This window comes from Globicephala melas, chromosome 3 (assembly GCF_963455315.2).
Source record: "Globicephala melas chromosome 3, mGloMel1.2, whole genome shotgun sequence".
In the NCBI taxonomy this organism is placed as follows: domain Eukaryota; kingdom Metazoa; phylum Chordata; class Mammalia; order Artiodactyla; family Delphinidae; genus Globicephala; species Globicephala melas.
Window position 1 is genome coordinate 55,662,344 of NC_083316.1, and position 15,213 is coordinate 55,677,556.

The 15,213-nt window shown below is 40.0% G+C and overlaps 1 protein-coding gene across 1 annotated transcript in view; it reads left to right on the plus strand.

The window, feature by feature from the left end:
• MCCC2 (methylcrotonyl-CoA carboxylase subunit 2) overlaps nt 1-15,213 on the plus strand; it is a 63,758-nt gene that overhangs the window by 35,833 nt on the left and 12,712 nt on the right. The window contains exons 8-12 of the mRNA XM_060295870.1: nt 1,143-1,207; nt 6,110-6,209; nt 6,320-6,415; nt 10,045-10,117; nt 13,038-13,118. Of these exons, the coding sequence (XP_060151853.1) occupies nt 1,143-1,207; nt 6,110-6,209; nt 6,320-6,415; nt 10,045-10,117; nt 13,038-13,118 (415 nt within the window). The remainder of the gene's footprint in view (nt 1-1,142; nt 1,208-6,109; nt 6,210-6,319; nt 6,416-10,044; nt 10,118-13,037; nt 13,119-15,213) is intronic.

Here is a 15,213-nt window from a genome sequence, read left to right on the forward strand (position 1 = left end):
TTACTTAAGGTTTCTTTCTTTTTAGTCATATTATGCTGAATCTTAGATGTGGGTAATCATGGAGATTTTTTTCCCCCCATCTTAAAGATGTTATACCTTTAAGAGTTTGTTTTTGACAGTCACTGGAATTTTTCAGCAAAGGTGAAAAAATAGCATTACTTCAATATAATGTATTGTGTCCAAAGATGAATAAATCACAGTTTCTGCCATCAAGGAACTCACAGTATAGAGGAGATGACAGAGACACATGCAAATTACTGACATATAGTCTGGTAGGCGCCATGTTGGAGGTGTAAGTGGAATGCTCTTGAACCACAGATGAGCAAACATTGCTCTGTTAAAACCATGGAGTGTCGTTAATGGTTAAAAGGCCTGGGCAGGTCAGGGAAAGCCACACAGAGCAGATAGGGCTTGAAGGATAATTGGGGATTCACTGGGTGGTTGAGAGGGAGAAGGGAGCCCAGCAGTAGGATCAGCATGTGCACAGACACAAAGGCTTTAACGTGGGTGTGGAGGCAGAGTAATGTAGGGGAAAGAGAGTGTGCTTTCAGACCAGGAATGTCTGGGTTCAGATCAGGTTCCATCCCTTGCTCAGAGGCTGTGGGCAGGTTCCTTAGTGACTGTGGGTTCACATTTCTCGTCGGTAGACTAGAGACAATATTATCTAGGTTTACCTAGGTGGGTGGGATGAGAAACAAAATGTCTAGTTCTATGGAAGAAAGAATGGTAGATATAATCAGGTTAAGAGGTGTGTAGGACAGCATTTTAATACAGTAATTCCCCTACATACGAACTTTCAAGTTGAGAACTTTTGAAGATGCAAATGTGCCCCTGTATGCCAGCTGTTATACTGTACTACTGTACTTTTCAAGGTACTGTACTGTAAGATTAAAAATATTTTCTTTATTTTTTGTGTTTGTGTGTTTTTTATGTATTATTTGTGTGAAAAGTATTATAAACCTATTACAGTATAGTACTGTATAGCCGATTGTGTTAATTGGATACTTAGGCTAACTTTGTTGGACTTAACGAACAAATTGGATTTATGAACGCACTCTCAGAACGGAACTTGTTTGTATGTAGGAGACTGTACTGTATCTCTGATGGAGAAAACTCACCATTGACTTTTATCCTTGTTGTAGGTTAAAGCAGCCACTGGAGAAGAGGTGTCAGCTGAGGATCTCGGAGGTGCTGATCTTCACTGCAGGTGAAACAGAAGCAGTTGTTTCTTTCCAGGATTGATTGTCACTTGTTTGTTTAAAAGAAGTGTTACATTATTTTTTCCAGGTGTTAAACTTGCCAGATCAAACCAGTTTATTTGTTCTAGATCCGCTCTTTTAGGGTCCAGTTCTTTTAGAGTTCCGTTTCTAAGCAAGAACATCAACTTTTTCATTATAGCCTAGAAAGACTGGAGAAACAGGTTTCTTATTTATTTAACAAACATCCATTGAGCACCTGTTATGTGCCAGGCACTGTTTAGGTATTTGAGATAATAAGATAGACATTGTCTTTGATCTCAAGAAGCTTATAGTCTAGTCAAAGAGGTGGGCAATAAAGAAATAATCAGCAAAAAATTATATAAATATGTATACATGATAAGGGCTACAAAGAAGTATAGGCATATAGAAGGTGGGGCTAACCCAGTGGTGTGCAGGCATTATGCCTTTGTTTAATTAACACTTATTAAGTGGAGCACAGGATGCTGGATGGTGAGCCGTGGTTCAACAACAGACCACAAGAGAATTTGAAATAGAGAAGTTTATCAGTCACAGGTTCTGGAGGAAGTACACAGCACACCTTGAGGGGCCACATGAGGCGGTCTAGGCAGAGTGCCCAGAGAGAGAGACAGGACCTGGGTACATGTTTTTATTAGGGTCCATGGTTGGAGTGCTTTGGGGTCCCCTGACTACAGCTCGATTGGTCAATCAAATCAGAAGATTGGGGTATTGGTAAGTTCCATGGGGATTTTATCTAAGCATACAGGTGCAGAGAGGCAGGGGAGACTGTTGATCTTAAGGGCTGTTGGGGAAGTTATATGAGGACTTACATTTGCTTGTGACTGAGCTGCTATCTAGGGCTTGCTTGAGGAGCTAGTGTCCATTTAAGGTCCATGCAGGCTGCTTGCAATGCTGGGGAGTAGCTTAGCTAAAATGCTCAATAGCAGGTAAATGCTTAGCTGATTCACTGAGGAGGGAAAATGTCCTGCTTTGCGGCATCTGCCAATATCTGTGGTATGAATTATCCCGCCATAGCTGATTTTAAGCTACCAGCGGGACACCACTGAACATGGAATCAGGAAGAGATGCGCACAGCTGGCCCTTGTGAGTCAGGCATGAGCCGCTCCTTCACATTGCTGGTCTTCCCATTTCAGGTTAGAGTTCAGGAGTAAGAAGATCATCTACCTCCTAGAATTTTGTGAGAATTAAATGAGATGGTATGTGTAAATTGCTTGAAACAATACCTGCTTTAAAATAAGTACCTGTAATTGTTAACTGCCATTATTATTATTGTTTATCATCGTAATTGGTCATTCAGTGTTTTGGACTTTTTCTTTTATGAGCAATTAGGAAACCATCGAAGAGTTTTAAGGAGAGTTTGTGCTATTATTAAACATTTCTTTAGAAAAAAAAAATCCCTCTGTCTGCTAAATGGAGAATGAATGCTTAGAGGGTTGGCAGTAGTGTGTGTGAGGGACCAGTTGGGTGGTTGTATCAGTAGCATACAACTATTGCTAGAGTTGGCTGAGAGGTGCCGGTGGCTTAGATAATTATGGTGGTAGTGAACGGAGGACGGGAGTAATCAGATTTGTGCTCTATTTTAGAGGTGGAATTGAGGGACTTGTTGATGGATTTCATATATGGGGCACAGGAAAGTGAGGTGACAAAGATGATGACATGAAATGGTTTCATTTCCTGAGATTGGGAAGACGGGAGGAGAGGCAGAGTTGGGGATAGGGCAGGGGGATCAAGTGTTGCTTTTGAACCTGCTAAGTTAGAGATGATCCAGACATCCAAGTAGAGATGCTGAATAGGCAGTTAACTGTAAGAGTCTGGAGCCTAGATCTGTGCTCAAGAACCATCAACATGGAGGTGGAATTTAAACCATAGCACTAGGTGAGCTCACCTTGAGGTGAGTGTAGATAAGGAAGAGGGCCCAGAACTAGACCCTAAAGAACCCAGACATAACTGACAGGTAGATCTAATCATTGAGCTCAGTGGCCTGGGAGGTGCAGTAAACCTTTCTTTGCTTTGCCAAACCATAAACCAGGGAGGCAGGTGACTGTGGGAGCAGTCCAGTAGGTGGGAGACGGAAAATAGGTACAACATTTCCACCCTCCTATCAAAGAACACTGCCTTGCCTTTTGAAGAGTTGGCTAAGGAACCTACCTTTGCCTCAGTTTTTCATTCACTCCTTTCTTTTTGAGCACTTATTTGTGGATAGATTGATTGTACTAAGTGTTATGAGTAATACAGAAAAATTTCAGGCCTAGTCCCTGCCGTCAAGGATTTATAATTTAACTCGGCAGATAAGAGATATAAATGAACTAAAAAACAATTACAAAACAAATAAGCTATTATGCTTCCAGTTTTACAACTAGAGGCAAAAGGAGGAATGATTAAGGGAAGAGCTGGAGCAGAATTGAGGTAGGCAGGGAGAAGCTTCGAGAGCTTGAGTTTTCTGCCTGGGTTTAAACAGAAGACTTGCTTATTTTGGTGAACACTACTGTGAGCAGAGATGCAGCATTTCTCTCTTATCTGGTCATTTACTGACCAGTTCAGGGAGACTGTGAAGTAGATGTTTCAGCCTGGAGAGAGAGAGGATGCAGGTAGAATAGAAACAGGACAAAGTGGGCTGCCGCTGTTTGTAGGTGCTTAATCAGGGGAAGGAGATGAAGATAGTATTTGAGGAGCATTAATTAAAAAATTTTTTTTGACAGTTTAAAAAAAGTCATCTGGTGCCCGTAAAAGCTGTAGGTGGTATATCAAGTTAGGCATGTAGGTTCTAGGATTCATCTTCCGTTTGCCTCACTTGTTACCCTTGTGACTAGACAAACTACATAACTTCCCAGAGCCTCATTTCCTCTTCTGTAAAATGAAGATATGAATAATTCCTGCGTCATAGCACAGTGTCTGTGGCATACTAAGCGCTCTATTACTTTTAGCTATCATCATTCGTAGTAGCCTGTTTAAAATCATGGGACAGTGATTAGATGGTAATGGCTTTTTTGGGAACAGTGTCATAAAATTTACTAGGCACAACTTGCTCTGGGTTCTCTCTGTCATTATAAATATGTATTTGTACATCTCCGATTCGTCATCCTTCGTAGTTAATTTGACACAAAGCTTTACATAGTAGTGTCTCATCAAAAATTTTCTCTTTCCTGTTGTTTTGGTAAATGCTAGACAGTTTTTAAAAGAAGGCATTTTAGGACTTCCCTGGTGGCACAGTGGTTAAGAATCCACCTGCCAATACAGGGGACACAGGTTCGAGCCCTGGTCCGGGAAGATCCCACATGCCACGGAGCAACGAAGCCCGTGCGTCACAACTACTGAGCCTGCGCTCTAGAGCCCGCGAGCCACAGCTGCTGAGCCTGTGCTCTAGAGCCCGCGAGCCACAACTACTGAGCCTGTGCTCTAGAGCCTGCAAGCCACAACTGCTGAGCCCGCGCGCCTAGAGCCTGTGCTCCACAACAAGAGAAGCCACCACAATGAGAAGCCTGTGCACCACAACAAAGAGTAGCCCCCACTCTCCACAACTAGAGAAAAGCCCATGTGCAGCAACGAAGACCCAATACAGTCAAAAATAAATAAATAATTTTTTTTTAAAAAAGGGCATTTTATTTTAAATATTTACTGATTTGGAAGCAGTCCCTTCTGCTTTTCTTTGCTTACTGAGTTACTACAGTGTAGCTAGAAGTCAGCAATTGTAGCTGGTATTTGTGAATCATTTGGAAGACACGGTCAGTTGTAAAATGTCCTACCAAATTAAAGAAACTGAAGGGTCTGCTATTTGCAAAGGGTTGGAGGAACACACATGGTCCTTGCTCTTATTGAGGAACACCCAAGCCCGAGGTGGACAGCGACGTGAAACCACTGTGAGAGCCCAGTTCTAAGATGTCTCCTAAGGATTTGGTGTGTTCCTTAGACAAGACATCAAAATTTAGATGGCGGCAGCTTAGTTCTTGCTCATAAAATGAACTAAAATTCTGTTTTTTCAGGGGTTGTGTGTGTGTGTGTGTGCGCACACACACACACACATATATATATATATTTTTTCTATTTTTTGGCTGTGCTGCGTGGCACGTGGCATCTTATAGTTCCTCGACCAATTGAACCTGTGCCCCCTGCAGTGGAAGCGTGGTGTCTTAACCAGTGGACTGCCAGGGAAGTCCCTTTAGGTGTATATTTTTGCCTGACTTTATAGTGGTTTTTTTTTAATACTTTATTAGAAAGTCATAGTACATCTACAAGTGAAACAACAAGCCATCTAATTGGAACCAGAGCACGCCCATGCTTTATTCACGTTGAACTTGAAATTGAGCAGGCCCTTACCACAGTTCCATATTATCAATACCCATTTTCACCATTGATCTGAGGAACAGCGTTTTCAAGCCTTCGTGTGTGCTACCTGCAGCAGCTTACTCTTGGGGTGTAACGTGGTAAGGAAGGCCTCAGCAGTCTCTCAGAAATGAGAGGTATAAACAATTTTTGTTACCAACTACATCACGAAAGCGTGCCAGCTGTGGTTGAACTTTATCTATCATATACGATTTTGTCTGAGGTGTACGGGATGAGCATTAAATAAGGCCCTGTGGTCCAGTAGAAGAAGGTCAAGATTGAAAAATAGAAGGTGTGGGTTCTTATGCAGGTACTGGTGGTCCTAGGACAAGGTACTTAACTTTTGTGTACCCCAGTTTTTCCTGTTTGTAAAACAAGGTTAATACTGTTTTGCCAGGGACGTTATGAAGATCAAATTAGATGACAGTTATTAAAGTGTTTTAGAAGTAAAAAGACATCATCCTTAGATGAGAGAAGATACTTGGGGTTTAAGATATTTAATTATTTTCCTTTTCCCTGTTCTGATTCTTTTAGTGTGCTTTACTCTGTAGAAAGTCTGGAGTAAGTGACTACTACGCTTTGGATGATAATCATGCCCTTCACTTAGCTAGGAAGATTGTAAGGAATCTAAATTATCAGAAGAAAATGGATGTGAGTTGGATCTGTTCTTATATTTTTTATTTTCCCAAAGCATTTTGGCTTATGTCACCTTGAAATAATGTCTTTAAATAGGTTAATGTGATTGTTGTATATTTCTGCAGGTTACCATTGAACCTTCTGAAGATCCTTTATTTCCTGCTGATGAATTGTATGGAATAATTGGTGCCAACCTTAAGAGGAACTTTGATGTCCGAGAGGTGTGTAAAGTGGAACTGTGAGCCGTAAGCTATGCTATCATAGTTTATGCCATGTGTTTAAACTTTGAACTACAGGCTGTGTGTATCCATTTTCAGAGCTGAAGTCTGTTTTAGATATGTTCATCCCTAAACTAAGGGACTGTTGTGGGTCTCAGTAAGGAGTGACATATAAGGGAAAGATATCTTACTAAAAGAGAGGGGGGGGGGAACCTCTTAATTACTGGAAAGTTTTCATTGCACGATGACTAAGCTTGCTTTGTCCATATTTAGTACTCCATATTCCTGTGGACATTAGGAATGATGTAGCACAACTTTATAATTTCCAGCTATTTCTTTTTTGGGTTCTTATTTTGGGAAGTGGATGAAATGTCAGTAAGTTGTTCAAAGGAAAAAACATACCCTTTTACATCAATATGACAGGAGCAAAGATTAGACATTTGATTGCAGTTGAAGATGTTGCTATGGTTACAGATTGTCTTCTGTAGTTTAGATTGACAATTTTTAGTGCTTGCATATAGCATGTAGTCTTTTATTTTGTTCAGTATCCATATCGGGTAGAATACTTTCTAAATTAGGAAACTGTCCTAATATCAGATTCTGTGCCTTAATATTTTGTTATGTTTCCCCTTGACTATAAAACTATTATGTACTAACTGTGAAAAATATAGAAAATACAGAAAAACATAAAATTGCTTGTAATTACACCATGCAGAGAAAGGAGCCAATATTTTGGTGTTTTGGCTTAGTGTGTATGTATACATTTTTATGTAGTTCAGATAGTATATACATACATACATATATTGAGATATATATATATTTAATTCTAATTTTTCCAGTTTAAATTATAAACATCTCCCCATTATTTAAAACTTCTTCATGAATGTTTTTTTGTGGTTAGGTCCTGATTCTTATACTAGTACCTGGTGACATGGTAGGCACTCAGTAAATATTTTTTTGGATGAATTGATGAGTGTAATATCCCACTTATGGATATGTACAAATATTTCTTCAGGCAATACCCTATTATTGTTAGAGGGTCTTAAGTGCTGGATTTTAATGGAGCTTCAACTGGTACTTCACTTTAGCAAGGTAATTTATTTAACTATAAGTTTTAGAATTAGGTTTTTTTTTTTTTCGGTACGCGGGCCTCTCACTATCGTTGCGGAGCACAGGCTATGGACGCGCAGGCTCAGCGGCCGTGGCTCACGGGCCCAGCCGCTCCGCGGCGTGTGGGATCTTCCTGGACCGGGGCACGAACCCGCGTCCCTTGCATCGGCAGGCGGACTCCCAACCACTGCGCCACCAGGGAAGCCCCTAGAATTAGGTTTTCAGTTTGACTTTTTAATTAATTACAGGCATAGAAAAAACTGGCACTTACAATCTGATGTGCCTGAAAAATGAGTTGTTCTAATAGTCAAGTTTTCTAGGTGGCTAAGGATTCATTCTTTCAAGCATAATCACTTTTTTCATTTATTCCACAGTATTTATTGAGTGCTTTTTCCATGAAGGTATTGTTTCAGGCACTAGGGGTACAGAAATGAGCAAAACAGATGTGAATCCATGCCTTCATGGTAGTTCAATTTCATTTTAATGGATATCTTTTTATAAAGATAGACTTCTGCCTTCTTAAATTGTATCCTGGACTTCTACCTTTTGCTGATTCATGTTCATCATTGTGATGTTAATTTATTATATTTTTCTGTAATTGCAAATAAGCCTTGTATGGAGGTCTTACTAGTATATGGAGCTGTGGGACAACATTGAGATATTAATTGAAAAACCCAGGTTCTAGGGCTTCCCTGCTGGCGCAGTGGTTGAGAGTCCGCCTACCGATGCAGGGGACGCGGGTTCGTGCCCCGGTCTGGGAAGATCCCACGTGCCGCGGAGCGGCTGGGCCCGTGAGCCATGGCCGCTGAGCCTGTGCTTCCGGAGCCTGTGCTCCGCAGCGGGAGAGGCCATAACAGTGAGAGGCCCGCGTACCACAAAAAAAAAAAAAAAAAAAAAAAAAAACCCAGGTTCTAGTTCTTGTTTCCCTAGTCAGTGGTACTGGGGTTGAACCTCTCTGAGCATTGATTTCTGCTCCTAGAAATAGGAGTAGTGCTGTATGATATGTCTGCTTCCTAAAGTTTGAGTCTTTGTGCAGATGAGTTAGTGTATTTTATGTGGCTGAGTGGACTTCATCGTAAAGCAAATAGAAGGGGGTTCACGTTAAGTGGCCCTAGGCTGCTCTGACCTTTTGAGTGGCTTTATCTTTGTATGGAAGAATGGTCGTCACTATGTGTTTGTTTTTCAAAAGGTGTAATTTTGGAGCCACATAGCACTTTAGACAACTGTTATATCCCCATTATATTATTTGACCTTTTAGGAAAGTAGCTAAAACATAATTCAAAGTAAGCTATTCACTCATTTTTCGGCCTTTGCAGCTTATAAAATAAGGCTTTGATTGATGTGGTAAACAGGAAAAAGGAAGCTCAAACTGGATAGAAAAAATGATGTGTAGCATCTAAAATAGTTTCTGAAAAAATTTGGAATATGCTTCATGTTTAGAACACTTTGAAATAGTCCTGATGTATAATGATGAATATGGAGGATAAGCTAGTAACTTTGTGTAGATTAATTATATGTGTGTGTGTGTGTGTGTGTGTGTGTATGTGTATCAGATTCAGAATCAATGAGCCTTTATTGAAGGCTTAATAATAATAGCTACCCAAAAAAAAAAAAAAATAATAATAGCTACCCTTTGATTAGTACCAGGCAATGTTATTACCTCTTAAGTATTATTATTATTGTTATTACTTTTTTTTTTTAAACAGATGAGGAAACTGAGGCTTCAGGGATTTTAAGTAACCAGCCTGTCACTCTAGTTTCCCAGTGGTAGAGCTGGGAGAAGCTGGGAGTCAGAGCTGGTTCTTCATCTCAGCATTATTTTCTTAGGTTCCTTTATTACTAGTTCATCATATCTTCACAACTTTGTTCCATCTTTGCAGAAGTGAGAACCGAGACTCAGAGGGGTTAAATGCCTTACTCTAGGACACATAAATCAATAAATCATATGTTATACCCTAGATTGGAGCCTAAGTCTTCTGACTGTAAGGCTGGACCTTGCTTTCTTTCTTCTTCTTTTTTTTTCCTTAATAAAATCTTTTAATTAAAGTATAGTTGATTTACAATGTTGTGTTAACTTCAGGTGTACAGCACAGTGATTCAGTTTTATATATATTCTTTTTCAGATTCTTTTCCCTTATAGGTTATTACAAAATATTGAGTATGATTCCCTGTGACATGTAGTAGGACCTTGCTTTCTGATTGAATCCCTGACTCTTGGCCAATACATTTGACAGCCCCTGAAGCTGTGAGTCTAGCAACCAGCCCATGTAGTCTCTGTGCTTCTCTGGTATACAGCATGGAGCTGTTGCTTTTATAGTAAAGTGTAAAATCAGGGCCAAGAATGACTTCAGGGCATTAACCATGCATATCAAGTGAAATTCTATTGAGAAGATTTTCTGAGTAGGGTGAAATTTTGTGAAAGTGACAACTTCATTACAAATTTGTTTTCCTTACAAATAAGTTGAATGCAAAAATTCTTTTATAATATAATTGCTCAGGGACATTGTTATTTTTCCTCTTAGGTCATTGCTAGAATCGTGGATGGAAGCAGATTCAATGAATTTAAAGCCTTATATGGAGACACATTAGTTACAGGTATAAAGATGAAGAACTGAAAATGTGAACGTTTTATGCTGCTTTGAAAATAAGTGATCTCTTGTCTCACGGCCCTGATGCACTTGGCATGAGCTTTGTTATTTAGAGTGGTATAAACGTGTGAGTCAGTACTCAAAAGGAGCTGTTTTGTAAAGATCACTTGCAGCTGAATGCCTTCATGGATCCAGAATTTAAAATGATAAGGGCAAGATGCTCTGGTCCAGACCATTATTCTGTGACTTTGTAGCATTAGCTGTATAAAAAGGCTCTTATCATAGTAAAATTAACAAAAATATTTGTAGTTTTTAAAATTTCTCTGGATGACTATAATTATTTTGAACATTTCAGCACTGTCTTCTTTATTCTTTAGTCTTCAATTCGACCGTGAAGTTTCGTGTGATGTTTTAGTTTCCCAGAAGACTGTAGACTGAGTTAAACCTTCTCACCGCCTCTGTGTAGGTCTTACGTTGATCCACACAAAGACTAGATTGAGAATACAGGACAGAATACCAAGTCTGAAAAAACAAAATAAGAATGTTTATAAAAGTTAATTCATTCACCTAAACTGTTACGTTCGTAGGCCTTTGAAGAAATATTTGAAACATAGACACCAGGTCCATAGTAATCTATTTTGGACAAATGGCAAAACAAATTTGGGCATTTTACTTGGTCTTAAAGAAGCTCCAAAATGTAGTAGTTAATCTGAAGACAGCATACCAGAGTAGGACAAACAACTAGCTGCAAAAATCCAAATTGCAAATATACATTGAGTCTTAAGGATAAGTCACAGCAGTTTCTCCTGGTCTGATTTATGAGCAAGAGAAGGGTTCACACTGGAAGTAGAATTTATGTGTTTGTATTTAGGTGTTTAAGTGATTAAGAGCTTTTTCTTTGATATATAGACAGGATTTGTCCCCAAATAGTTCAGGATGTAACCCTCATTGTGCAGCCGTTTAAAACAAGTCAGAACTGTTTCTGCTTCTTTCTCAGAGATGGATGGGTGGGCTTTGTCATCTGTTTTTATGTATTTGCCCTGGACTTGCTAAAATACTTGTGGTACCTTTGCTCCCTAAAATACCAGGGGTAGATCTACCAGATGGTAGATCTCCACCTCTTCTGTACTGGAATTCAAATAAGGTTTGGGTGGGCGGGGGGCAGTGAGAGAGAGAAGAGAGGAATGAGAGGGCGAAGGGGGAATGAGAGGGTGAGGAGGTAGTAAGAGAGGATGAAAGGGGGTATGAGGGGGAGGGGGCATGAAAGGAGGAGGGAGGGATGAATGCGGGGGCCATGAGTGGGAGTGAGGAGGGAGAAGGACAGATTTTTGTAAGGATCAGGTGTCTCTGGCAGTTCTTACAGCTTTCCTCCTTCCCCCGCGCTTGCCATAGGTAGGCCTAGGAGTTTCGTAGACATTTTGCTTTCTTGTTTGGCCGATAGGAAGTTGGTGAAGGTGCTCCCTCCATGGGTGACCCTAGTGTAGTGGGGCATGCGCCCTACTCAGCAGGACTAAGGGTGGATGGAAAGTTTAAACAGCTCACAGGGCAGAACACCTTCAGGAGTAGCACCGTGCTGCTGAGACACGTGCTGGATTCCCAGCTCTTTTTATGGGATGGGTCAGGACTCAGAGTGAATTGTTAGAACTTTGGGGAGGTTTGCCCCTTTCTGAATTGCCTCTGTAAGTGGCAGTGCCATTTAGGGTGTGTAGCCTAGGGTTTGGGCTGGGATTGTAGGTCTGAAAGAACAAGAGAAATCAAGGTGACCAGCAAATCAGTGTTTCATTTTAACATATTAAATAAACATAAGGATTTTAAAAAATAAATCAAGACAAAGCCAGAGTAAAGAACAAAAGTAAGTTAAAAAATTCGGTGTTCTGGCTTGTCAGTAGGTTGACATTCTCTCTTATCCATTCATTCTTTGAGCACCTGCTTTGTGTTGGGCGGCCCACGCCAGGGGTCTTAGTGGCAGCCTGTCCAAGCTTGAGCTTGGACACAGAGCCTGGTCCAGGAACTTTGGCATTGAGCTTCCTGTGACCCCTCTCACAAGCAGTTTGTTGACACTTGGCTTCCAAGTATTTGACACCTGAAAATCACTCTTGGGAATGTCTCTAGTCACGTCCTTCATATTTACAAAATAGCCTCTTGGAACCACCTAAAGTGTCTACTTCACAAAATAACAGGGTTTTCTTCCCCCTTTTTCTTCTCTCTTATTTCTCGTGTGTGTGTGTGTGTGTGTGTGTGTGTGTGTGTGTGTGTGTGTATGTGTGTGTGTGTGTGTGTGTGTGGAGTGGTAGTGGAAGTGATATTGAGACAAAAACCAAACTTGTGGAAAGGAGAAAGAAAAAGATGCAAACACAGAGAAAATGAAAGTGTAGTGATTCATTCTTCTAAGCTTAACTGGATTTCTTACCTTAAACTAGGTTACCACCAGGCTTGACTGCATTCCTGCTTTTTAAAAAAGTTTGTCTTTGCTGAGTTTATCCCTTTTATTTCAAGGGCCTGTCATTACCTCAGGCGTTTTAAGGCAAGCTAGTCACCTGAAACTGGCCGATGGCTCTGAACATTGACCTTTAAAGGGATCTGTGTCTCTGATTTGTTCTATATCAGAACACCCTTCGTGTCTGGTACATAGTAGGCACTCATATATGTTACATGAATGAACGGATGACACTAATCCAATCATCTAACCAAACTGGTTGGTCAGACAAGTGGATAACTTTATATGTAACACACCCCTTTCAAGAAAGCAAAAAACCCAGACTCCAGTACCTTAGAAATAAATTATGCCATGAGCTATTTTGTACCATAGACGAAATCTCTACATTTTAAACATTGATTTGAAATTAAACAATGTATAAATATGTCTGTTCGTTGTGAATTAAAAGCCCTCTGAAATATATACATATTTTTTTCAATTTTCTTTTGAGGATTTGCTAGAATATTTGGATACCCAGTAGGTATCGTTGGAAACAATGGAGTTCTCTTTTCTGAATCTGCAAAAAAGGCAAGTACTGTTAAAAATGTTTCAAGGTTTTTCTGTTTTAATTTAAACATTATCAAGTAATGAATGAAAATTATTGCATAAAATCTTTAAAATATTTAACCAGATGCCTTAACAAACAGAACATTGTGTGCCTATACGTGTGAACATGTATGTGTATGCGTGTTAAATGTTTGAAACAGCTTTAGGGAGGTTTACGTGAATATGATGAACTGTCTTGAGCACTGTTAAAAATACAAATGTTTGTTTTAGGAAAGTTCTCTTGATACTTGAATTATAACTGCTGTAGATGATGTATACATTTTCTAAGAATACAGGAATACTTGTCTTGAAAGTGTTTCATGCATTCGAGGGGTTCAAACATACTGTTCATATGGTTCTGAGACATGACCTGCTCTAGCCTATCCCATAATCAGTTTAACTTGATTATATTTTCACTTTTTGGAAACAGAAAGATAGTGGGTCTTGTTACTGAAGCTCTGGTTTTAAAAGAGGGAATTCATGAATATATTTTGGCTTAGTATTCAATTTCATACATCATTGTCTCAGATTTACCTAAACTTGGATAAATGTAATTCATGTACTTATTTGATAAAATATTTTCTTAAGAAAATAAAAAAGTTTAGCCCTGTTTTTCCTCTTCAAATGATAGAGTGAATAACAAGGTAAACGTTCTCTTACTGAGGCAGGTAACAGGCAATTAAGCACTTTCATACCCTAATTAGGAAGAATTTGTCTTTGGCAGAATGTTTTATTAGTAAAATTAGTTTCTGGATTTTGCTATTCATTATTGTTCCCCCACTGAGATTATAAGATGAAAATAAGAGAGTAAAAATAAAAATAAAAGTCACCTACATTCATGCCAGAAATAACCTTGAGTAACATTTTATTATGGTTCCTTAGTTTTTTCTAGTCCTCCTCTTTTTTTAAACAAAATTGGTTTTGCCATATATAGGGAAGTTTTGCTGGTTTTCACTTAATAGTATGTATAGTGAGCGTTTCCAAAATATTAAATATTTCTAATACACTGACTTTTTTTTAAAATTTATTTAATTTATTTATTTTTGGCTGCATTGGGTCTTTGTTGCTGAGTGCAGGCTTTCTCTAGTTGTGGCGAGTGGGGGCCACTGTTCGTTGCGGTGTGCGGGCTTCTCATTGCGGTGGCTTCTCTTGTTGTGGAACACGGGCTCTAGGCGTGCGGACTTCAGTAGTGGCTCATGGGCCCTAGAGCTCAGGCTCAATTGTTGTGGCGCACAGGCTTATTTGCTCCATGGCATGTGGGATCTTCTCGGAGCAGGGCTCGAACCCGTGTCCCCTGCATTGGCAGGTGAATTCTTAACCACTGAGCCACCAGGGAAGCCCCTAATACACTGACTTTTAATGACTATATAATATACTTATTTCAATAGAAGGTATGTCAGACTGAGGCCAACAAACGCCGCCTTGTTTTATTTGTTGGCTTGTCACAGATAAATCCAGGAGGAGAGCTATGTTTGGCCTCTGTCTGACATTTCATTTGTTGAGGTAAGCCCCACAAGTCTGTGTGATTTCCTCGTTCTCGTATTTGAGGTCGAGCAATTGCTTTGCAATCTTGTACTTGCCAAGGCATTTCCAGCTAAGTTAAAAGCATCTGCAAATAGAGAGTAAAATATAAAGGAAACAGCTTTAAGTGTTTTCTTACTCACATAATCTTTAGAAGATAGGGAAAGGAATAGTTTTATATATATATATATATATATATATATTTTTTTTTGGCGGTACGTGGGCCTCTCACTGTTGTGGCCTCTCCCGTTGCGGAGCACAGGCTCTGGACGTGCAGTCTCAGCGGCCATGGCTCACGGGCCCAGCCGCTCCACGGCATGTGGGATCTTCCCAGACCGGGGCATGAACCCGTGTCCCCTGCATCAGCAGGCGGACTCTCAACCACTGCGCCACCAGGGAAGCCCCTGGAATAGTTATATTTTTGTGTCATTAAATAACTAATTTCCTAAACTCAAGGTTAAAAGGTGTCTAGCACTCATCTAAAATCCCATTTGGGCTTCCCTGGTGGCACAGTAGTTAAGAATCTGCCTTCCAATGCAGCGGACGCGGGTTCGAGCCCT